The sequence below is a fragment of the Bubalus bubalis genome, chromosome 15 (genome assembly GCF_019923935.1).
Source record: "Bubalus bubalis isolate 160015118507 breed Murrah chromosome 15, NDDB_SH_1, whole genome shotgun sequence".
Classification (NCBI taxonomy): Eukaryota; Metazoa; Chordata; class Mammalia; order Artiodactyla; family Bovidae; genus Bubalus; species Bubalus bubalis.
Genome location: NC_059171.1, coordinates 51,436,045 through 51,459,372, shown reverse-complemented (window position 1 = coordinate 51,459,372; position 23,328 = coordinate 51,436,045). Strand labels below are relative to the sequence as shown.

Here is a 23,328-nt window from a genome sequence, read left to right as displayed (position 1 = left end):
ATATGATCAAAGACTTTCCTTATGAGGATATTCATCTAAAAAGTTATTTATAATTGAAAAATTTAAGAATAACGTAAATTCCTAACAGTTTGGGAATGGTTAACTAAAATTCAGTATTCAAAGAATAAACCATCAAAAGTAATGTTTTAAAAGAGTAAAAATTATATGGGAAAGTATTTTTAAAGAATAATAAGTAACTATGTGCATGCACGCTAAGATGCTTCAGTCATGTTCGACTCTCTGTGACCCCATGGACTGTAGCCCACCAGGCTCCTCTGTCCATGGAGATTCTCCAGGCAAGAATACTGGAGTGGGTTGCCATGCCCTCCTCCAGGGGATCTTCTCAACCCAGAGATCGAACCTGTGTCTCTTACATCTCCTACATTGGCAGGCAGGTTCTTTACCTCCAGCGCCACCTGGGAAGCCCTAAGTCAACAGCAGTGTTTAAAACTGAATGCACAATACAATCATAAATTAAAGATATGTGTAAGAAGACTAGAAGGGAATATTCTATAATGGTTATCTTGAAGAAATAGGATTATGGATCATTTTTATTTTTTACAACAAATATATATAATGGTTAAGAGAAATCAAACTAAAATATTGGATACTTTTAGAAAGGTACTTTGAAAGCTACATGAATCCTTTCATATAGTGGAAAAACACCAAGCCATAATTTCCTGAATACTATGGAGCCTGAAAATGGTAAAGCACGTTCCTATTCAACAACTCAGAGAGCTTATACCTTCTGATCTGCTTTATGAGTGATGACAGGCATGGGGCATCTTTTTTTTGGATAACCATACAATTCACCAAAACACTTCATCTTTCTATGAAATACAAATTTTTTACTAAGAACAAAGTAATCCAATAAAACCCACATTAACGGACTAACAGACCCTTTTACTATTGTAAAGCATTTCATTTTCAAAATATCAATTGTAAAGATGTTAACTTCTCACAGTGTTTATCTCCTGGGTCATCTTATAAACTATTATATTGTCCTATTTGTACACTAAGAATTTGAGAGTTTTCCCATTAAAATAAACAGAAAAAATCCCCACAAATGAAAACCATGGTGCCTTTTCTCGATAGCCTTACAGACTGAAATAATCATGTATGACTCAGTTCCCATTAGTACGTAGCATTTAAAAGAACGTATTAATCCCTGGCAAGATGGATCACTGGCGGAACAAGCTTGCACGTCTAGCACAGTACATCTTGGTTCATAAAACTCCCACCAACATATTCAGTTTGTGAAGGAGCACATTGCCAAGGCTGTGCCGAGCAAGACAGAAAATGCATACCCTGAAGATTGTTAAAAAAAAAACTTCAAAGTGAATTCTTGATTTCTTCAAGATCATAAGGTTAACCAATGTGCTCAAGGAGCAACTTCTATGTCAGTACTTTTTAATGGCGTGTAGTTCTATCAACATTTGATTTTGAACATTTCAGCAGTTTAGTCAATGAATGTGCCAAATATCAATTGCATAATAATATATCCTTATGGGAATCAAAGAAAACAAAACATCTAACCTTGTGGGTTAATGATACTGTCAAGAGACTGTGAGGGGCTCTCCCATAAGAGTATCTTTGTATTGTTAACTTGAATTTCTGTTAGATGTATGTCAATATAAGGACTTTATTTTTTTTCTAGCCATGGAATGTCTTACCCAATTTCGGGCTTAGTGAAGACTTATAAAGCAAAGGATTACAATGTGGATCATCCCCTGGTGGTAAAATCATAATAAATGCCTTAATTTAATCTTAGATTCCTGTCAATTGCCATCAGTGTTTTTTGTCGATTCTTGATTGTTTGGAATACAGGATAAAGTAATTTAATATCTAGAATATTAGGCTGAAGACCAGCCTTCCCCAGCAGTCACCACGTTTCCTTTCTCCCCAGCCTCATGGCCTTTCTGTGGTGCTCACCTCCCCGGCAGTGTTCACGTTCACATCACAGATGCTTCCTGAGCGGCACTTGGAAGTGGCAGAAATATTGGGTATGAACCGTTCATCATAACTCTGTGACCCACATCTATGGAGCGTTTCCTAAGATTGCTTCTGAAGATAAGCCATAAAGACTAACACCAAAAATACTGATTTGAGATAATCTAATAATAAAATGCCAGTGACCTTCCCAGATTCCTATCTAGTACTACAATTCTGTAATTTTGTGTTTCTAAGAGTCTATTAGCAATGAAATGGAACTAGGTATTTCTTACTTTATGTTTATAGTAATAATATTTCCACTGTTTTTATCTCCAAGGAAAGTTAAATTCTGTATACTATTCATGTTACTAATGATTCTTGTTTTAATAGGAAATAAAGTGAGTCTAAATCAGGAAGTAACAGTAAATTCCCAATTATAGAGAACCTAAACAACTAGAAACTTTATAAAAAGTTCCCCAAAGAAGAATCTGTTTGCTATTCTGTTGATAAATCATTTCTATAATAAGATACCCACAGTGCCTTTTGAATCTTACAAGAAATACATTTATGATCACTTTGTGTATGTGCTTAGTCGCTCAGTCATGTCTAACTGTTTGTGACCCCATGGACTGTAGCCCACCAGGTTCCTCTGTCCTTGGAATTTCCCAGGTAAGAATACCGGAGTGGGTTGTCATTTCCTCCTCCAGGGGATCTTCCTGACCCAGAGATCAAACCGTCCTCTCTTGCATTGGCAGGCAGATTCTTTATCACTGAGCCACCTGGGAAATTAGCCATTATATATGTTGATTCCCTGTAATCAAAATCAATAATGTATATTAGATCATTTTAACTTTATACCCGTCTGTTCTCTTTCCTACCTTCTCTTTTTTCTAAAACACTTCTTATGAAAACCTGGAGGTTTGAGTGATGTGTTTTATGGCAGCAATCTTGAGAACATAAAAACCTCATAAACCCCATTTCGTGTGTCACCCTCCACTTAATCCACATTTGAGCTACCGCTATGTAACACAGACTGGTCTTGTCAGGCAAGCTCTACTTTCTGTCCAGCTGCTCTCCAAACTAGCTCTGTATCTCGTTCTATTTATACCTTTTCCTGGATTTCTTAAACAGCTCTCTCTGTCAGAGAACAGAGAGGCTAAACCTAATCTATATGGAGGCAAACCATACATACTAGTCTCTTTTTGACCACTACAGAGAAAGTGGACTTGGACTATAGCATGGGGCATTTTGGATAATAAATAATGCTACAATCTGTTCACAGATTGCTTCACTTCCTGGCAGTGAATGTGTCTAGCTAGAATAGATGAGGGACAAGGGTGCTAAGGGTTTGGGATTGGTTCTGTTCATCTGAGAACTGTCACTGCCACCCTGGCTGAGGGCAGAACCCCCTGGCCCTTCCAGACTGACATCTCTATGATTTTGTGCATTAATCAGTAATCATGTCCCAATTGTTGTTCAGTCGCTCAGTCGTATCTAACTCTTTGCGACCCCATGAACTGCAGCACGCCAGGTTTCCCCGTCCATCACCGTCTCCCAGAGTTTGCTCAGATTCATGTCCATTGAGTCAATGATACCATCCAACCATCTTCTGCCCTTGCAAATCTCCAACCCTTAGCAGCCTCCTTCCTTATTCACTGATATGACTGAAGTTCACTGCTCAGTCATGCCCAACTCTTGGTGACCCCATGGACTGTTGCCCTCCTGGCTCCTCTGTTCATGGGATTTCCCTAGGTAAGAACACTGGAATGGGTTGCCATTCCTACATATTAAATACTGCTTTCTAAAAGACTTCTTGTTCTTAAATTTGCCCAAAAGGTTCTGTAAAAGATATTTAAAGGAACTTGCCCTTTGGCAACAGAGCCCAAAACAATTCTCTAGCTATAGACAGGAGATCTATTCCTTCTCTGGCCATACTGAATCCATTTGTCATCTCATTTTCCTCCTTTCTGGCAGTCAGTGGCAGAGTTTTTTGAACTTCTGTCTTGTCTCGCAAGGTGTTTGCACAGGGCTTGTCTTCTTTTCTTCAGCTGTGACTGTGAGAAGGGACACTGAAAGCATAGACCTCTAGATGTCAGCAGATTCCAAGCCCTGAAAGTTACATAAACTGTTTTCTCCTACAGATTTTCTCAATCCTCCTCAGCCAAACGCCAGCCTTCTTTCTTGGTCTCCTTCCTGTGCCTCTTTTGTTGGCTCTGTTCCTCTTCTTCCCACCACACAGCGGCCCAGCTGCCCTTTGGAGATGTGAGAGCCAAGTGAGCCCCCAGCCCACACCCTGGCTCCTCTCTGGAGGGGCTCCCAGGCTGGCCCATCTCTGGCGGGGCTGGCCGCTGGGCCGGTCCTCCACGGGGAGGCACAGCAGTGCCCTTGTCCGGGGGTGAGGGAGCCGGCAGCAGGTTATGTATTCAGCGAGCCTGGGGCTGAATCACACCCAGGGCTGGCTTCCCCCTCTCGCTACAGTCAGCGCTTTGTGTCTTCCAGGAGCTGACACCCGCACTGCCAGGAGGCCAGATGCTGGGCCTGTCTTGGCAGACACGCTGCGGAAATTCTTATTCGATCTGGATGTGGATGACGGCCTGGCTGCCATTGGCTACTCCAAGGCCGACATCCCTGAGCTGGTGAAAGGAACGCTGCCCCAGGTAAGAGACGCAGCCATCTTCACTCCTGTCTGAGAAGCACCGAGCTGCAGGAGAGAGGGGGGTCCATCTGGGGCATCTTAGAGGGGGAGATGGAAACACAGATCTACCCACACCAGGCAACAGCTCCCCACTTCCCCATTGAAAGGGGTCAAGGCTCCCTCACCCTTTTGTTCCATAAACTGTGGCTTGTGTGAAGCTTTGATGATGTAACGAAGGGACCCTTTACAAAAATTTAAGACAAAAACAACCAAGCTTATTTCAAGTATAGCAGAATTTACTTCCCTTTTCTCCATTTCTGCTCTTTCAAGAGTCCCCTATGAAACTATATGAAGTTAAAAGGACCACTAATGTTCTTAGCCAGTATACAGTTACAAATTCTACTACTTTGTGAAGAACAGACATGGCCTTTAAATGAAGATGATGACGAAATCACTTTTTAACTTATTTTAGATCTTGTAGATTCTATACATATACATATGTATACATATCTGTGTCACTTTGGGTCTTATTTTTATGTTCCTGAAGAATTTAAACCTAGCAGCTGTCCTTTACGTGGTAGAACCATAACAGATGTAAAGTTTCCCTCCTCAAGGCTCTTATGAAGAGAGTTTATCCCCCTTTGGACGTTTCCATTTAAGATCAGATACCCAGGTGGTAGAGCACCAGAACCTAATAGCCCAAGACCCTGTTCATTGTAACTTACCATAAAATAGAGAGCTCAAAGCCATGAGATGCCACCATGCTTACCAGGTCCAGAGCACTCACTAAGTCCTCCTATCCAAGATGGGAAAAGCAAGGATCACTTAAACACTGTAAGGATACACAGAAAAGATAAAAACTCTAATTCAAAAAGATAAATGCACCCCAATGTTCATAGCAGCACTATTCACAACAGCCAAGACATGGAAAAAACCTAAGTGCCCATCAACAGATGTATTGGCTTACGAAGATGTGGTACATATATAAAATAGAATATTACTCAGTTGTAAAAGAATGAAATATTGTCATTTGCAGCAATGTGGATGACCTAGAGAATATCGTACTAAGTGAAGTAAGTCAGACAGAGAAAGACAAATATATGATATCATTTATATGTGGAATATAAAAAAAAATACAAATGAATCTATATACAGAACAGAAATAGACTCACAGACATAGAAAACAAAGTTATAGTTACCGAAGGGGAAAGGGAAAGAGGAAGGGATAAATTAGACATATGGGATTAACAGATACAAACTGCTGCTAAGTCGCTTCAGTTGTGTCCGACTCTGTGCGACCCCATAGACGGCAGCCCACCAGGCTCCCCCGTCCTTGGGATTCTCCAGGCAAGAACACTGGAGTGGGTTGCCATTTCCTTCTCCAATGCACGAAAGTGAAAAGTGAAAGAGAAGTCGCTCAGTCATGTCCGACTCTTAGCGACCCCATGGACTGCAGCCTACCAGGCTCCTCCGTCCATGGGATTTTCCAGGCAAGAGTATTGGAGTGGGGTGCCATTGCCTTCTCCAAACAGATACAAACTACTATATATAAAATAGATAAGCAATAAGGATTTATTGTATAGCATAGGAAACTATATTTATTATCTTATAATAGTCTACGATGGAAAATTATCTGTGTTTATATATGTGCATACATGCTATGTTGCTTCAGTCATGTCTGACTCTTGGTGACCCCATGGACTGTAGCCCATCAGGCTCCTCTGTCCATGGAATTCTCTAGGCAAGAACACTGGAGTGGGTTGCCCTGCTCTCTTCCAGGGGATCTTTCCAACCCAGGGATTAAATCCATGTCTCCTGCATGGGCAGGCAGATTCTTTACCTCTGAGCCACCTGGGAAGCCCCATGTGTGTACGTATGTATATTCAGTTATATATATATTCAGATATATATATATGTATATATATACATATATACTTTGCTATACACCTGAGACTAACACAGTATTATAAATCAAATATAGTCCTATTTAAAAAAACACTGTGAGGATAAGGCAGTTCTCCCCAAAGTCATGACATTTATGTATCAATCCTTGTTGTTTAGTCACTAAGTCATGTCCGACTCTTGCGACTCCATGGACTGTATAGCCTTCCAGGCTCCTCTTGCCATAGGATTTTCCAGGCAAGAATATTGAAGTGGGTTGCCATTTCCTTCACTGACATTGGAACAGAGTGAACAGCTAGACTCTCCACTCACACAGCATCCTGCTGACCACAGTGGCAATGCTTTTCCCTCAGCCCATTTCAGTTAAGCAAAGGCCTCAGACTTGCTTCTTCTCTACTTAGCAAGTACTGAGAATGTCGAAGACCTCCCATAATACCATAATATCATGTTTGTATGGATTGGGTTCACAGACTTACCTGTCCACAGGAGCCAGGTAAATAATAGCAATGAACAAAGTACTTTTTGTTCACTAGGGAATGGTGGGGACTTTGGTGAACTGGAAAGCACACAATCCATTTCATTGGGTGAGCAGCTTTTCAGCTACAATTTATTATCACCAAACATAAATTCAGGTCCCAGTGATGGTAGAAATTGCAATTTTTAAGAGAAGTCAGCAGTTGGGATGTTTGTATTGAATTCCCTGATTTCCCAGTACACAAACAAAACATGGCCCATGGGCACCAGTTTTCCTGATTTAGGGTCAGACCCAGAGTAGGCTCAGTTGTAACCAAAAATGTAAATGAATGAGAAAAAGAGGAATCTCTAAGAGACCCTGGTTCTAAACCATTGTCCTAACCTGTAAGTCCAAGGGACTAAATTTAAAAAAAACAAAAAACCATCACAATTGTTTTATCCAAACCTACTAAAGTTCCATGAAGTTAGGACCCTGTTTTGTTCATTGATCTTCTACAGCACCTGACAAGAGCTCACAAACATCTTAAAGGGGCAGCCCTCTCCTGTCCATATGAGCTTAATGACTGAATGGTGGACACTTTCTGAGCAATTTCCTTAGACTTAATAGGATTCAGCCAATGACAAAGATCCATGAAAGCCCATTCAGTGACATCAGAGATCAAGTGGTCACTATGATTTTAATGACTGGCTCTTATAGTTCCTATAGCATGGTCACAACAATAGTATCCACTCTTCAGGAGGTCCTCTGAAAAGCTGTGCTTATTTATCCCAGGAAAGTGTCCAGGAATATGTGTTGTTCATTAGCCTCCAAGAATCAGATCAGTCGCTCAGTCATGTCTGACTCTTTGTGACCCCATGAATCGCAGCATGCCAGGCCTCCCTGTCCATCACCAACTCCCGGAGTTCACTGAGACTCACGTCCATCGAGTCAGTGATGCCATCCAGCCATCTCATCCTCTGTCATCCCCTTCTCCTCTTGCCCCCAATCCCTCCCAGCATCAGAGTCTTTTCCAATGAGTCAACTCTTCGCATGAGGTGGCCAAAGTAACTGGAGTTTCAACTTTAGCATCATTCCTTCCAAAGAAATCCCAGGGCTGATCTCCTTCAGAATGGACTGGTTGGATCTCCTTGCAGTCTAAGGACTCTCAAGAGTCTTCTCCAACACCACAGTTAAAAAGCATCCATTCTTCGGCGCTCAGCCTTCTTCACAGTCCAACTCTCACATCCATACATGACCACAGGAAAAACCATAGCCTTGACTAGACAGACCTTTGTTGGCAAAGTAATGTCTCTGCTTTTGAATATGCTATCTAGGTTGGTCATAACTTTCCTTCCAAGGAGTAAGTGTCTTTTAATTTCATGGCTGCAGTCACCATCTGCAGTGATTTTGGAGCCCAGAAAAATAGTCTGACACTGTTTCCCCATCTAAGAATAGTATCCATCATTTTCAGATGAAACTGGATGATGTGCTGTGCTGTGCTTAGTCACTCAGTCATGTCTGACTCTTTGCAACCCCATGAACTGTATCCTGCCAGGCTCCTCTGTCCATGGGGATTCTCCAGGCAAGAATACTGGAGTGGGTAGCCCATCCCTTCTCCAGGGGATCTCTCCCACCCAGGAATAGAACTAGGACCTCCTGCATTGCAGGTAGATTCTTTACCAGCTGAGCTACCAGGGAAGCCCGAAACTGGGTGATAGTCTCAGCCATTTAATTGCTAGTGACAGTGCATCTTCTAGCCATCGGCACACACCAGCAGGTGTGGACAGTTTTAATTCTACTCTACCCAGGCTTCCACTTTCAAAAGCTGTTCCAAATGGCAACAGGTCCAGACTAACACTCAAGACCATCCACTAAAATAGCAAGTTAATTAGGTATCATTCTGAAAGCCTCAGTGCACATGCCATACCGGGAAATGACAGATAGCAGACTCATTTCTTAGTTTCACAAAGGATGCGAGGTAAATTGAATCTTTTGTATACAAGTCATGTCTGTAAAGTAGGAAGCCAGGATTTCCTTCAGCTGTGTTCATAAAGCAGCCCCCAACCGGATGCTGCCTTTTTTCCCTTTGATCATGTTTTCACGATTAGGAGAAACACAGTTCATTTGAATTCACTGGCGCTAGTTCAATTTTGAAGTCAACATGAGAGATTTATATGTGTATATAAGGGGAAGGGGGGAATAGTCATAGGAGTTTAAAAGGAATCTTAGGAATAAGCTTGTCTATTTTGCAGTTGAACTACTATTGGATTTTTGTTTAGTTTTTGGATTTTGTCGGGGGGAGGTTTGCAGTGAACATTTTGCAGGAATGCTATGGCAGTTTCAGAATGGTACACACGCAACGGACTCATCTTCACTTGTTAGTATCTACAGGGCTTAAGGTGGTGGGAGGGATACACTGGTTGCTGCAGAGAACATCACCAGAAAGGATGTTTTGTGTAGTTGATACTCGATAAGGCTTCTTTTATGTTTAGCAAAGGGGAATCGGTCTTCGCTGGAAGGAACAACCAGGCCAGTCATTCCTGATCAAACACCACAGCCCCGACTGGTGGCAGCACACAGGATCGCGGAGGACAGAGGTGTCCAGTCACCGTAGCCTGGCTGCTCGGGGGCAGGCAAAAACACATGAATCTTCCGGGCTGGATTTCTGAAACCTCTGCAAAGTAACATTTACATCTCAAATCAAAACATCTCATTACTGAGAAGAGCTGGGGACCAAAGTGAGCACTTCCACTCCCTGGCAGACAGGCCCGTTGAAATATTGCTTTATGAATGAGCTAAAAGTGGTAGTCTGAATTTATTTCAGTGTCTGCGTTACTCACTTGTCCTTCAGTCTTGTGTGTCTATAAATAATAGCATGGTACGGAGCATGTCTGATTTCTCAGATATTAGCTTTTACTGGGCACGGGTGATCTGTGCAAGGAAATATCACAGACTTTAAGGAAATATCACAGACCTTACCCCCATGGAACCAGTTGTTTGTTGTTGTTGTTTAGCAGTGAAGTCATGTCTGTTTTGTGACCCCTTGGACTGTAGCCCGCCAGGCTTCTCTGTCCATGGGATTTCTCAGGCAAGAACAGTGGAGTGGGCTGCTATTTCCTTCTTCAGAGGTTCTTCCCAACCCAGGGATCGAACCTGTGTCTCTTATGTCTCCTGCATTGGCAGGCAGGTTCTTTACCACTGAGCCACCAGGGAAGCCTGGAACCAATTGTTGGGAGTCAGAAATGTGAAAAAGAAACTGAGCTCAGCTTGGCCTGAGCTGAGAGTCCTGAACTACGTCACCCAAGATGAACAGGGTTGTTTTAAGGGCCCTTGAATCTTCCCCTGTGGCTCAGCCTGCAATGCAGGAGATTCGGGTTTGTCCCTGGGTCAAGAAGATTCCCTGGGGGAGGGCATAGCAACCCACTCCAGTATTCTTTCCTGGAGAATTCCATGGATGGAGGAGCCTAGCAGGCTACAGTCCTTACGGTTGCAAAGAGTTGGACACGACTGAAGCGACTGAGCACTCACGCACAAGGGCCCTTGAGCTCATCAGATAAGACTCTGCTGTTATGAACAGAATGTGGCCATTTTCAGCCACAGCAAATACCCAACTTCAGTCCTGGACCAGCCACAAACAAGCATGTACATAAGTCACCGTGAACAAGTCTCTGCCTTGCTGTGGATTTTCAAAATTCTTTAGCATCTGTACAAGATGTGTTGGGATAAGAGCTTTACCTTGGCTTCACCCATGCTCTTCAGCAATGTCCCTGAGCCTTCTTCTATCTGTCCATCCCTTCCTTTTTTTTCTATTGTGATAAAACATACCTGACATAAAATTTACTATTTTAATCATTTTTAAGTGTACAACTCAATGCCATTAAGTACACGTAAGTGGTATGCAACCATCAGCACTATCCATTTCCAGGACTTTCATTTTTTCATTTTCAGAACTTTTTTTTGGCTGCGTTGGATTGTCCTTGCTGCATGCAGGTTTCTCTGGTTGCAGTGAGCAGGGGTTACTCTCTAACTGCAGCGCACGGGTTTCTCGTTTCAGTGGCCTCTCTTGTTGTGGAGCACCAGCTGTGGGGTGCACTGCTGCCGTGGTTGTAGCACGTGGACTCAGTCATTGCATGCTCATGGGCGTGCCCCAGATCAGGGATCAAACCGGTGTCCACACACTGCAAGGTGGATTCTTAACCACCAAGGAAGCCCCCAGAAATTTTAAGTCATCCCAGATAGCAGCTCTTCTCTATCGCTGAATGGTAAACAGTAACTCCCCACACTCAGAGGAAGAGTCCCAGCCTGGGGCAGCCTCTATTCTTTCTAGCACTCTCAATTTGCCTATCCTAGGTGCTTCATTTAAGTGGAATCATACAGTATTTGTCCTTTTGTGTCTGCATCATGTCTTCACTTAGCATAATGCCTTCAGTGTGTCAGAATGCCATTCCTTCTTATGGCCGAATAACATTTCATCATGTGGATAGGCCATATTTTGTTTATCTGTTCAACTGCAGTTGGGCACTTGGGTTGTTACCACTGTTCAGCTATTGTGAATAGTGCAACTATGAACATCAGTGTACAAGTATCTGTTTTAGTCCTTGCTTTCAGTTCACCTGGGTATATATCAAGGAATAGACATGTTGTGTTTAACTGACAAGCTGCCATAATGGCTGTACCATTTACATTCTCACCAACAATGCACGAGGGTTCCAGTTTCTCTGCAGCTTCACCATTATTTTCCATTTTTTGGATAGCCATCCCAATAGGTATGAATGGTAACTCACGGTTTTCACTTGTATTTTCCTAATGACATTGAGCATCATTTCATGTGCTTGTTAGCTACATATCTTCTTTGAAGAAACATCTATTCAAGTCCTTTGTCTATTTTTGAGTTGAGTTGTTTGGCGTTTTTAGCTATTTAGTTGTAGCAATTACGTATCTATTTTGGATAATAACCCCTTATTAGATATATATATGATTTGAAAATATTTTCTCCCATTCTGTAAAGTTGTCTTTTCACTCTTGATATAGTGTCCCTTGAGGCATAAAAGTTTTAAATTTTGATGTAGTCCAGTTTATCTCTTTTTTCTTTTGTTGCCTGTTTGCTGATGTCATATCCAAGAAATCACTGCCAAACCCAGTCATTAACATTTTCCCATTTTCTTCTAAGTGTTTTAAGGTTTTAGCTCTTACATTTAGGTCTTTATATTTAGATGCATTTAAAGTTAATTTTTTTAATGCATACTTCCTTCTTTTCATTCTTACTTTTACCTGACAAATACTTATTGGCGTCTTAATATATATCATGAATTGTATGGGATACAGCTAAGAAAATAAAGTCCCTTCCATCCCTCATGGATCTTACATTCTAGTGAGGAAGAGAGACAATAGATATCTGATCAAATCTATAAATAAGATACGAATGAAATCACTTCACATAATGATGAGCAGTCTGAAGGAATCCTGGGTGATGAGATAGTGATTTCACATGGGACAGTGTGGCGGGAACTCCAGCGGATGTGGTCAGAGAAGGCCTCTGATTGGAGGCTGAGGCAGCTGGGTGAAGAGCTGAGAGAAGCATTTCAGGCAGAGGGGAAAGACCCTGAGATACGGTGAAGACAGCATTTTCATGGGACTGAAAAGGGATGGTGGGTCCACGTGAGTTGAGTGAGTGTGAGAAGAATCAGAACTGGGGTGAGAAGCAGGGCCAGGTCTGGCTGGGGTTAGGGCATATGGTTTTGTTCTTCTAATTGCATTGGAGGGTGTTATGCAAGGAAATGGTGTGATCAGACTTGTAATGCGGGACCATCACTCTGGCTGCCATGGGGGAGAATGACCTGAAGAGGATGGGAGTGGAGCAAAAGTGGAAGTAGCTCTTAGAGGATTTTCAAGTAGGACAGGAGCATGCAGTGAGTAAGACAGGCTGTGATGGACGGAGAGGTGAGAAGTGGTCTGATTGGGGATTTATTTGGCAGGTAAAGCTGACAGACTTGCTGATGGACTGAACTTGCAGAGGACAGAAAGAGCAATCAAAGATGACTCCTAGGGACTTCGTTGGTGGTCCAGTGGCTAAGACTTCATGTTCCCAATGCAGGGGGCCTGGGTTCATCCCTGGTCAGTGAACTAGGTCCCACATGTTGCAACTAAATATCCTTTGTGCTACAACTAAGCCCTGGAGCAGCCAAATAGTTTTGTTTTGTTTTGTTTTTTTTAAGGGATGACTCTAGGTTTTTGCCTAAGGAAAAGTGGAAGGTGGAGTCAGGTCCTGTCTTGTACACGCGAACCTTGAGATGCCAGTGTCCCCTCCCGCCATCTTTATTCATCCAGTAACTGTTGAGCAACCTGTCTGCTGTGTGGGGTGCTGGCCGCAGCCCTGCCCCCTGGACCTTCCCCCTTCTACCACGTGTGCCCCCACACCAGTGCTCATCACAGAAAACAGACCCAGAGACCCATGAAAACCCAACCAAACACTGGCATGTTTCTTAATTTCATTTAGGCCTGGAAATTTGGGGGTTAAGGAGCCACTGACAGGAGTGACCGTAGCAGTAGGAGGGGCTGGTGTCTTTGCTGACTCGGCTCAATGATCACTGGAGAAATTAAGGGAATCATGGAATTTGTTTGAGGAGGTAGAGATAAAATCTTACTTAATATTTTTTTTTTAAGTCACTTGTTGCCCGCAGCCTGAAAGTTAATGTCCTGGTGAAGTCCTTCCTAGTATACCTTAAGTCCAAGTTGCAAAGTCTTTGAAGTCAAGGATGACCCTGTTCTATTTTCCTTGGCAGCACATGCAGGGCTTGGGGCCATGCCCTCTGCACAGGGAGAGCCTGGCAGAGGTGCCGGATCCACATAGCTTGGTCACTGTAGGTGGTGTTTTTCCCAAAGCTGGTGAGCTTCTGAACATTTGGGTAGAAGGCCCTCAGGCAACAGTAATGGCTTTTGAAAGCTTTGCTGGAAAGAGGTCTCACTTGATAAATTCTGAGTTGGGAATCAGCGAGTACGAAGCCAACAAGAAATCTGACTTTCAAAACTATGACTACTATCAAGTCACTGTTTCTCATGACTGAGTTAATTTACATACAAGTAGCTTTTACAAACTGTCTTTGCAAAGCCCTGGGTAACTATTTTTGTTTACTGTTTCAGGAAAGAGTCACCAAGCTTGCACCACGCCCTCAGTCAGAAGAGGATCTATCTGCTCTGTTTGAAGCATCGATGAAACTGTATTAATTTTCATTTTCACTGAAAGAACTACCCTTGGCCATCGTAGTTCTGATAACAGAAGTTGATCTAGCAAGAATTTTGTCTTTTCACCTCCACATATAACTCCCTCATTACCAGCTTGAATGTGATATAAATTTATCCTGTAGGAGATTCCCTGATGCTCCAAATCCAGCTACTTCCATAGGGCAGGCTGGACAAACGCCCACCATGCTGGACCCTCAGACAGACTTCAGGGATCCATGTTCCTACCCCAAACCCTGCAGACTGCCCTTGCTCCATGGATCAAAAGGGCAAATACTCAATATCTACCAAAAATGTTAATGCATGTACTCTTTGCCCAGTAATCAACCCCACATCTAGAAATATATTCTATAAAATTCTAGCACAAGTGTGTAAAGAAATATGGCAAGAGTGTTTCTGACAGCACATTTTCTAATAATAAAATATTTGAAAGAACTTAAGTATTCATTAATAGTGTATAGATAAATACATCATGTGTGCTCAGTTGTTCAGTCGTGTCCAACTCTTTTCGACCCCATAGACTGTAGCCCACCCCTCTGTCCATGGGATTTCCTGGGCAAGAATACTGGAGCTGGTTGCCATTTCCTCCTCCAGGAAATCTGACCAACCCCAGGGATCAAACTTGATTCTCTTGCATCTCCTGCATCTCCTGCATTGGCAGGCAGGTTCTTTACCACTAGCACCACCTGGAAAGCTCTAGGTTTCAGTGTACTTGCAGATTTATCTGTATTTTAAATTGGATTAAAGTTTTAATCAAGTGAAGTACATAATTACATCAAGATTTTTAAAAAAACAGATGAGAAGGCCATTACTGTGCCATTCAACCTGCCTGGGGCAGGTTTATCTCTTTAAACATCTTTGTTTACTTGGGATTTTAAAAATAACATTTAAATATTGTTTATTGGGCAGGTGGTCTTCTCTAATTACACACATAAAACATGTTCAGTACCAAAACCTGGTAACACAAAGAAACAAGAAGAAAACATTTGTTCACAATGCGCCATCCAGAAGATAATCACCACTAAAAAATAACAAAAATTTAAAATATATGTTCTCCCTATAATTTGTGCACATATATAGTTATAAATAATTATATGTATACATATGTATTTATATTTTTTTAACTTAGAAACAGAATCACTGAGGTGTAATTTTAGTTCCAATAGAATGAATGTTCAAATTCTTTATGCCAAGTGCCCAAAAGGCAAGCACAAGAGTTTCAGTAGAATTTCAGCTCTACCTTGCAGACTATATCTAGCTAAAATTCCCTTCAGCTTTTTAGAGGAATCGTGGATTCTGAGAGCAGAAGCTTTGTGAATAAGGTAGAGAACAGTGAAACTCTCTGTCAATCTGAGATCCTTTCAGTTCAGTTCAGTCACTCAGTCGTGTCCAACTCTTTGTGACCCCATGAATTGCAGCACGCCAGGCCTCCCTGTCCATCACCAACTCCCAGAGTTCACTCAGACTCACATCCATCAAGTCAGTGATGCCATCCAGCCATCTCATCCTCTGTCGTCCCCTTCTCCTCCTGCCCCCAATCCCTCCCAGCATCAGAGTCTTTTCCAATGAGTCAACTCTTCGCATGAGGTGGCCAAAGTACTGGAGTTTCAGCTACTATCATTCCTTCAAAAAAAAATCCCAGGGCTGATCTCCTTTAAAATGGACTGGTTGGATCTCCTTGCAGTCCAAGGGACTCTCAAGAGTCTTCTCCAACACCACACTTCAAAAGCATCAATTCTTCAGCGCTCAGCCTTCTTCACAGTCCAACTCTCACATCCATACATGACCACAGGAAAAACCATAGCCTTGACTAGATGGACCTTTGTTGGCAAATTAATGTCTCTGCTTTTGAATATGCTATCTAGGTTGGACATAACTTTCCTTCCAAGGAGTAAGCGTCTTTTAATTTCATGGCTGCAGTCACCATCTGAGATCCTTTAGGAAACTTTAATAAACAAATAAATGTTTAATATATATTTCAAAATACATTTGTCAGGGAGAAGGTGGGAGGGTGGTTCAAGAGGGAGGGGACTTAGGTATACCGTATATGGCTGATTCATGTGGATATTTGGCAGAAACCAACACAATTCTGTAAAGCAATTATCCTCTAATTTAAAAAAAATAAATTTAAAATTAAAAGAAAGAAAAAAAGTACATTTGGCATAGCAAAAAAATATATGGCCCCCACCAAGAAAGTCCAGGTAAATTTGGGACCTCTTGTAATGTATTTTGTAAGATGATTCAGCATCATTAGAACCCTGGATTCCATTTCCAGCCCCTCGCTCTATCTGAGTCTTACTTTTTATTCAACCACGTCCTCTGCAAGCTTGAAAATACCCTGACTGGATTTCAGGTACTACCCTGTCCTTAATGTGAGATTTTGAGTTTGGGAAATTTAAAATCATTTGAGATATGAAAATGCATTCGTTATCTCTCTGAAATGTTCCATGCCATTTCCACCAGTACACAGATGTCTCACTGTGACTCACCAGGAGGGGTGCTTGGTATTCATGCTGAGATGACTCTTAGAGGAAGGATTTAAAGGTCAAACATGAAGAAACAGATTTAGGAAGCCCTGTGTTTTTAATCCCATCATTTCAGTCCTCACAATTTGAGAATACAGAAGAGATGTATTTCTTGACTTAAGAGTATGACACAAGAGATCATGTCGATTTCTGTAAACCAAACATTTTTGCGTATCTGAAACAACAATTACATACATTTTTTCAAGTTGGATTCTACTTATCGATTGATTTCCTTAAATGATCAAACTGTTCCTAGGGGTCACAGCTCCATTTACATGGATTAATCTAGTTGTTAAGGAAAGGAAAATTAAAGGAATCATATTCAAAAGTTTATATAATATTACTTTCATAAAATTATCACATATGGTGGCATTTTCACTTAAAATACATCATCCCTAATTTATTTCTTGATACAAAATCATCAATTTGTTTCACGCAGGTCCTGTTTCTTAATTTTTGCCACAAGCCACAATAAATTGCTGGTGTGTTGCACTTCTGTCCCTTTCCCGTACCCAGAGGGCCGTGCTGGGATTGTCCTTATGAGTGTGTCTGTGGACACAGCTGGGGGGTGTTTTCCAGTGTTCAATGAGGTAAGTCTGCTCTTGTAAAACAGAGATAAGTACAGTATTAAAATAGAGAGCAAAAACTGCTTTTCTGGCCTTTTAACCCTGAGAAAGATTAATGGTTGTTTAGATTAGAAACTGTACTCTAATGAGGGACTGTCGCCTCTGGGGAGTGGGTATGAGAAAGGGGGTTGTTCACCTCCAGGTCAACATTGCACAGGCTGCAGGGCCTCTGATGACCAGCAACCCCTCACGGAGACAGCTGCCCAGGCTCCTCCATTGAATGCTGGGTCCTCTGGGAGTTGGTGAGGAGGCCAGGCCACAGCCTGCTCCATCACCATCACAATGGCCTGGGGGAGGTGGTCCCCAGGGACAAACCACACTGAATGGGAAGAAATTGGTTCTTAAAGCCTTAGGTTGAATTACTGGCAGCTGGGGGTAGGAGGGTCTAGTTTCTCATGCTATTATTCTTTCCAGCCACCCCAATAACTCTCAGCATCAATGCATATCCCCCCCCTCAAACTGCTCTAACTGTAATTTTGTCCCATGTGAAATCCCTCATGAAACTACGTGTGGGACAGCCATCTTCAAAGTAACTCCATCTCATTCCTTCTGGCTTTAAAATTGACTTTTTTCTTTGAGTGCTTTTAATTGGTTTTCTAACTTATAAAATTGGAAACTGATTAAAATAATCATGACCGGAAAGAAATAAAGAAAAACTATCATATCATTACCCAAACACAGCTGTGATCATTGGCTATATTTTCTTTCCATCTTTTTAATTTGATGGTGTCGTTTCTAGCTCTTTTCCCTTAAGCCATGACATTTTAAGTATTTTCTGTGTTGCCATATAATCTTCAGGACCATTATTTTAGAAGGTACATAACAGTTTATTGAATAGGAATTTAATCATTTATTCATATTACAGGACACCAAAAGTGCTTCCAAATTTTTACTCCTACCACTACCATCACAATGAATAAATGAGAAGGTACATGTGGCTTGTCTCATATTCTAAATTAACTTCTTAGATTAATGAATCCCCAAATGGAATTTTTACGTTAAAGTATGGCCATTTTGAACTTCCCTGGTGGCTCAGTGGTAAAGAACCTGCCTGCCAATGCAGGACATGCAGGAGATGCAGGTTCCATCCCTAGGTCAGGAAGATCCCCTGGAGGAGGAAGTGTCAACCCACTCCAGTATTCTTGAGTGGGAAACCCATGGACAGAGGAGCCTGGCAGGTTACAGTCCATGAGATCGAAAAGAGTTGGACATGACTGAGCAACTAAAGAAACTTCACTTTACAGGGTTGCTATAAATGTCTGCAGGAAGTGCCTGACCTACAGTCTATACTCAGCACTTGTGAGTTCTCTTCCCTTCCTGAACACCCCTACATGATGTCAGCTGGATACCAAGGGCCTCTAAACTTACCCCAGGACAAGAATGACCTGGGGCACTAGTTTAGAAAGATAGAGATCACCAGGCCTTTCCTCCATCCCCCAGAAATTCAGATCTTGTCAGCCTGGGTTTGAACTCAGGGATCTGTTGTTGGGTAAGTTTCATTTAGGAAAATGAGGCTGCTCTGGGACCTGTTTGGCAGCTTCTCTGCATAGGTGGTGAGAAAAACAAAGCGGCAGTCTCAACCTTCAACGTGCAAAGAAACTTCTGGAGAGTTTGGAAACACATGGGTTTCTGGGTCCCGGCCCCAGGGTTTCTAATTTAGTAGGTGCATTCTGAACTAGTTCCCAGGTGATGCTGCTAGTCTGAGACCACATGTTAAGAACCACTGAACCCATGGATTGCAATTTTCTTGTATTTCATATTCAGGAGATTCCAGCTGGAATTAGTCCCACCCAGCGCAGAGCAGGGCCATGAGTCCATGATGAGGGTCAGGACAGGACCAGGACACTGACCACAGGACATCGTCTCCCCCAGAGTGGGAGACCCCAGCCCCAGGCACCACCCTGCCTCTTTCCCACTGTGCCGGCCTCACCATGAAGCCCCTGCCTCCTTCGTTTCCACCTACTTTTCAGGCTGAAGCCTTTTCAGGGTATGGAGAGGTTCTTCCATCAAAGCCCAGACAGAAAGGAGACACTCACTAGTGACTGCAGCATTGAGGAAGACCACGGTATTGGCTGCAATCAGGATGTGACTATTAAAAACTGCAGTAAGTACCAGGGCAATGAGTTTCATTTTTGTAAAATTGGTATAAAGAACAAAAGATCTCCCAGCTATGGGGTTAACAGACTAGTAAGATCACTCTGTCTTATCTCTGTTTGTAAAAAAGAAAACAAAAATTCTCCTTTTTACGTGTGCTAAGTCACTTCAGTTGTGTCCGACTCTTTGCTAGACCCCATAGACTATAGCCCACCGGGCTCTTCTGTCCATGGGATTCTCCAGGCAAGAATACTGGAGTGGGTTGCCATGCCCTCCTCCAGGGGATCTTCCTGACCCAGGGATTGAACCTGCATCTCTTACATCTCCTGCACTGGCTGGCAAGTTCTTTACCACAAGGCATTGACAGGTTTGATTTGTCCTGACATCTCTCTCCTTGGCCTGCAGGTGGCGCCTTCCTGCATGGTCTTATTGCATCCTTCCATGGCAATGGCAGAGTCGGACACGGCTGAAGCGACTTAGCAGCAGCAGCAGCATGGTCCTTCCTGTTTGCATCTCTGGTGTTTCTTTTGTGTCCAAATTTTCTCTTCTTCTAAGGCCACCAGACAGATTAGATTAGGGCCCACTCATTTGATTAATCTTATACCTCTTTACATGCCCTGTCTCCAAATGCAGTCACATGTGAGGTACTGGAGGTTGGCGCTTCAGCACACGATTTTGGGGAAACTCAGTTCTGTCCTTCACACTGGGTATCCCATTTCCCCCCTAAGAAGGCTGGAGGCCAAGCCAGCGAAGCCAAAATTTCTTGTAGGGGCCAGGATGGGGAGAGGCTAAGAGTGCTCCCCCACTCATGGTGTTTCTGCTCTCAGGTGACTTTCTGGGCCCTTGAGAGGGGAGGCAGGGTGTCTTATGCAGCAGTTCCCATCACATTGCCGGAGGCAGGGGGCGCTTAGTGGGCATTCAGGGAAAATTTGAGAACTGTTCCCTCTCTGACCCCCTCCCATACAAACTTAGGGAATATCAGTATTCTTGCCTGGAGAATTCCATGGACAGGGGAATCTGGCAGGCTACAGTCCATGATGTCGAAAAGAGTCAGGCATGACTGATGAACACTTTTACTTTCTTTCACTAAATGTCCATAGACAGAGGAATGGATAAAGAGGATGTGGTACATCTATACAATGGAAAATTACTCAGCCATTAAAAAGAACAAAATAATGCCATTTGCAGCAAAATAGAGGGACCTAGAGATCGTCATCCTGAGTGAAATAAGTCATATAGAAAAGAAGAAATATCATATGACATCCCCTCTATGCAAAATCTAAAAAGAAATGATACAAATGAGCTTATTTACAAAACAGAAATAGACTCACAGACTGAGAGAACAAGCTTGCAGTTGGAGGAAGACTGGGGTAAATAGATAGTGAGTTTGGGACTGACATGTACACACTGCTATATTTAAAATGGATAACCGACCAGGACCCACTGTTTAACACAGAACTCTGCTCAATGTTATGTGGGAGCCTGGATGGGAGTGGGGGTTGGGGGCGAATGGATACATGTATATGTACATGCATGGCTGAGTCCTTTTGTTGTCCACCTGAAACTATCACAACATTGTTAATTGGCCACACTCCAATATAAAATAAAAAATTTAAAACCAAACAAAAAAATGAAAAGGGTTTGCTAGCAAATGAGGGGTAGACTTGAAGGATTTACATCAGAAAGGGCTAAAAGCCGCTGGTAGGAAATTGCACAATTTTACATTCCCATCAGAAATGTGTGAGTTTCTCTGCATCCTCATCATCACTTGGTGTTACCATATTTTTTTTTTTATTTTAGCCATTTTGGTAGGTCTCATTGTGATTTTAATTTGCATTTTTCTAATGGCTAATGATGTTGAACATGTTTTCATGCACTGATTTGCCATCTGTGCAAGAGGATTTGGTATCCTCTTTAGTGAAATGTCTGGTCATGTCTTTTGCCTGTTTTCAAATTGGATTATTTTTTTACTGTTGAGTTTTGAAAAAATGTTCATATATTCTAGTTATAAGTCCTTTGTCAGATATGTGGTTGGCAAATATTTTTCTCCCAGTCGATTGCTTGCCTTTTCATCTTCTTACAGAGTTTTTCACAGAGCAAAAGTTTTTAATATTTTTTAAATTGAAGTATAGGTGATATCGGAGAAGGCAATGGCACCCCACTCCAGTACTCTTGCCTGGAAAATCCCATGGACGGAGGAGCCTGATAGGCTGCAGTCCATGGGGTCGCGAAGAGTCAGACACGACTGAGCGACTTCTCTTCTACTTTTCACTTTCGTGCATTGGAGAAGGAAATGGCAACCCACTGCAGTGTTCTTGCCTGGAGAATCCCAGGGACGGGGGAGCCTGGTGGGCTGCCATCTATGGGGTCGCACAGAGTCGGACACGACTGAAGTGACTTAGCAGCATAGGTGATATACAATATTATATATACTATGCTGTTGCTGCTGCTGCTGCTAAGTCACTTCAGTCATGTCCGATTCTGTGCGACCCCATAGACAGCAGCCCACCAGGCTCCTCCATCCATGGGATCTTCCAGGCAAGAGTACTGGAGTGGGGTGCTATTGCCTTCTCCGTATATATGCTATAGGTGTACAATATAGTGATTCACAATTTTAAGGTTATACCCTGTAATTTTTACAAGATACTGCAGAAGTTTTTAATGTAATGAGATTCAGTTTATCACATTTTCCTTCTATGCATCATGCTTTTCATGTGAAGTCTAAGAACTCTGACTAGCCCAAGATCGGTAAGATTTTATCCTAAACCTAACACGGCAAACTTGCTGAACTCACTTATTAATTCTGTAAGTTTACTGTGGATTCCTTGGGATTTTCTATGTTGACAATTATGTCATCTGCAAATAGGGACAGTTTTATTTCTTCATTTCCAATATGTATGCCCTTTATCTCCTTGCCTGATTGCATTGCTAGAACTTCCAGTACTATATTAAATAAGAGAAGAGAGAGCAGACATCCATGTCTTGATCCTAATCCTATGGAGAGAGCATTCACTCTTCCATATTAACTGTAATGTTAGCTGTAGAGCTTTTATAGATGCCTTTTATCAAGTTAAAGAATCTGTCATCTTTTTTAAAAACATTATAATAAGACAGTAGCTTTTCTTACTTCCTGATGTTTATGCTCAGATAATCTATTGGAGATGGGTTATTTTTGTAATCAAAGGACAAAGCAATCTTCTCTATTTCCATTACAATCCTATTAAAGTATTATAATTTTATTATAATTATCCATGCAGATATTATAATTTTCATTTATCAAATAAATGTTTATATAATTTTATTTATTTATTTATTTATTTTTGGCTGTACTGGGTCTTCACTCCTGCAAGCAGTCCTTCTCTAGTTGCAGGGAGAGGGGGCTACGCTCTAGCTGAGGTGCACTCGAGGCGCCTGGGCTTTTCATTGCAATGGCTTCTCCTGTTGCAGAGCCCAGGCTCTAGGTGCACAGCTTCAGTAGTTGTGGCACACGGGCTTAGCTGCTCAGTGGCATGTGGAAGCTTCCTGGACCAAGCGTCGACCCCATGTTCCCTACATTGCCAGGTGAATTCCCATCCACTGCACCACCAGGGAAGTGAAAGTGAAAGTCAGTCCTCAGTTGTGTCTCAGTCCTCTTTGCAAACTCATGGACTGCAGCCCATCAGGCTCCTCCGTCCATGGGATTCTCCAGGCAAGAATACTGGAGAGGGTTGCCATTCCCTTCTCCAGGGGATATTCCCAACCCAGGGACTGAACCTGGGTCTCCTGCACTGCAAGCAGATTCTTTACTACCTGAGTCACCAGGGAAGTCCCACGTAAGCTTTTTAAAATCAGACACTCCAAGAGGTAAATTGACTTGCTCAATTTACATGCAAATTAGTAGGGTCTGACTAGGTCCTAATAGCATTAGTTCAATAACTTTAC

The 23,328-nt window shown here is 42.3% G+C and overlaps 1 protein-coding gene and 1 long non-coding RNA gene across 2 annotated transcripts in view; one reads left to right on the top strand and one right to left on the bottom strand.

Moving 5' to 3' along the window:
* Nucleotides 1-14,597, top strand: part of ADHFE1 (alcohol dehydrogenase iron containing 1) — a 33,194-nt gene extending 18,597 nt beyond the window's left edge. The window contains exons 11-14 of the mRNA XM_006044574.3: nucleotides 1,658-1,736; nucleotides 1,907-2,003; nucleotides 4,432-4,589; nucleotides 14,064-14,597. Of these exons, the coding sequence (XP_006044636.2) occupies nucleotides 1,658-1,736; nucleotides 1,907-2,003; nucleotides 4,432-4,589; nucleotides 14,064-14,147 (418 nt within the window). The 3' untranslated portion in view covers nucleotides 14,148-14,597. The remainder of the gene's footprint in view (nucleotides 1-1,657; nucleotides 1,737-1,906; nucleotides 2,004-4,431; nucleotides 4,590-14,063) is intronic.
* LOC112579168 overlaps nucleotides 750-23,328 on the bottom strand; it is a 49,549-nt gene continuing 26,970 nt past the window's right edge. The window contains exons 2-3 of the long non-coding RNA XR_003103622.3: nucleotides 5,293-5,399; nucleotides 750-2,743 (exon numbers count right to left, since the gene is read on the bottom strand). This is a non-coding gene — a long non-coding RNA (uncharacterized LOC112579168). The remainder of the gene's footprint in view (nucleotides 2,744-5,292; nucleotides 5,400-23,328) is intronic.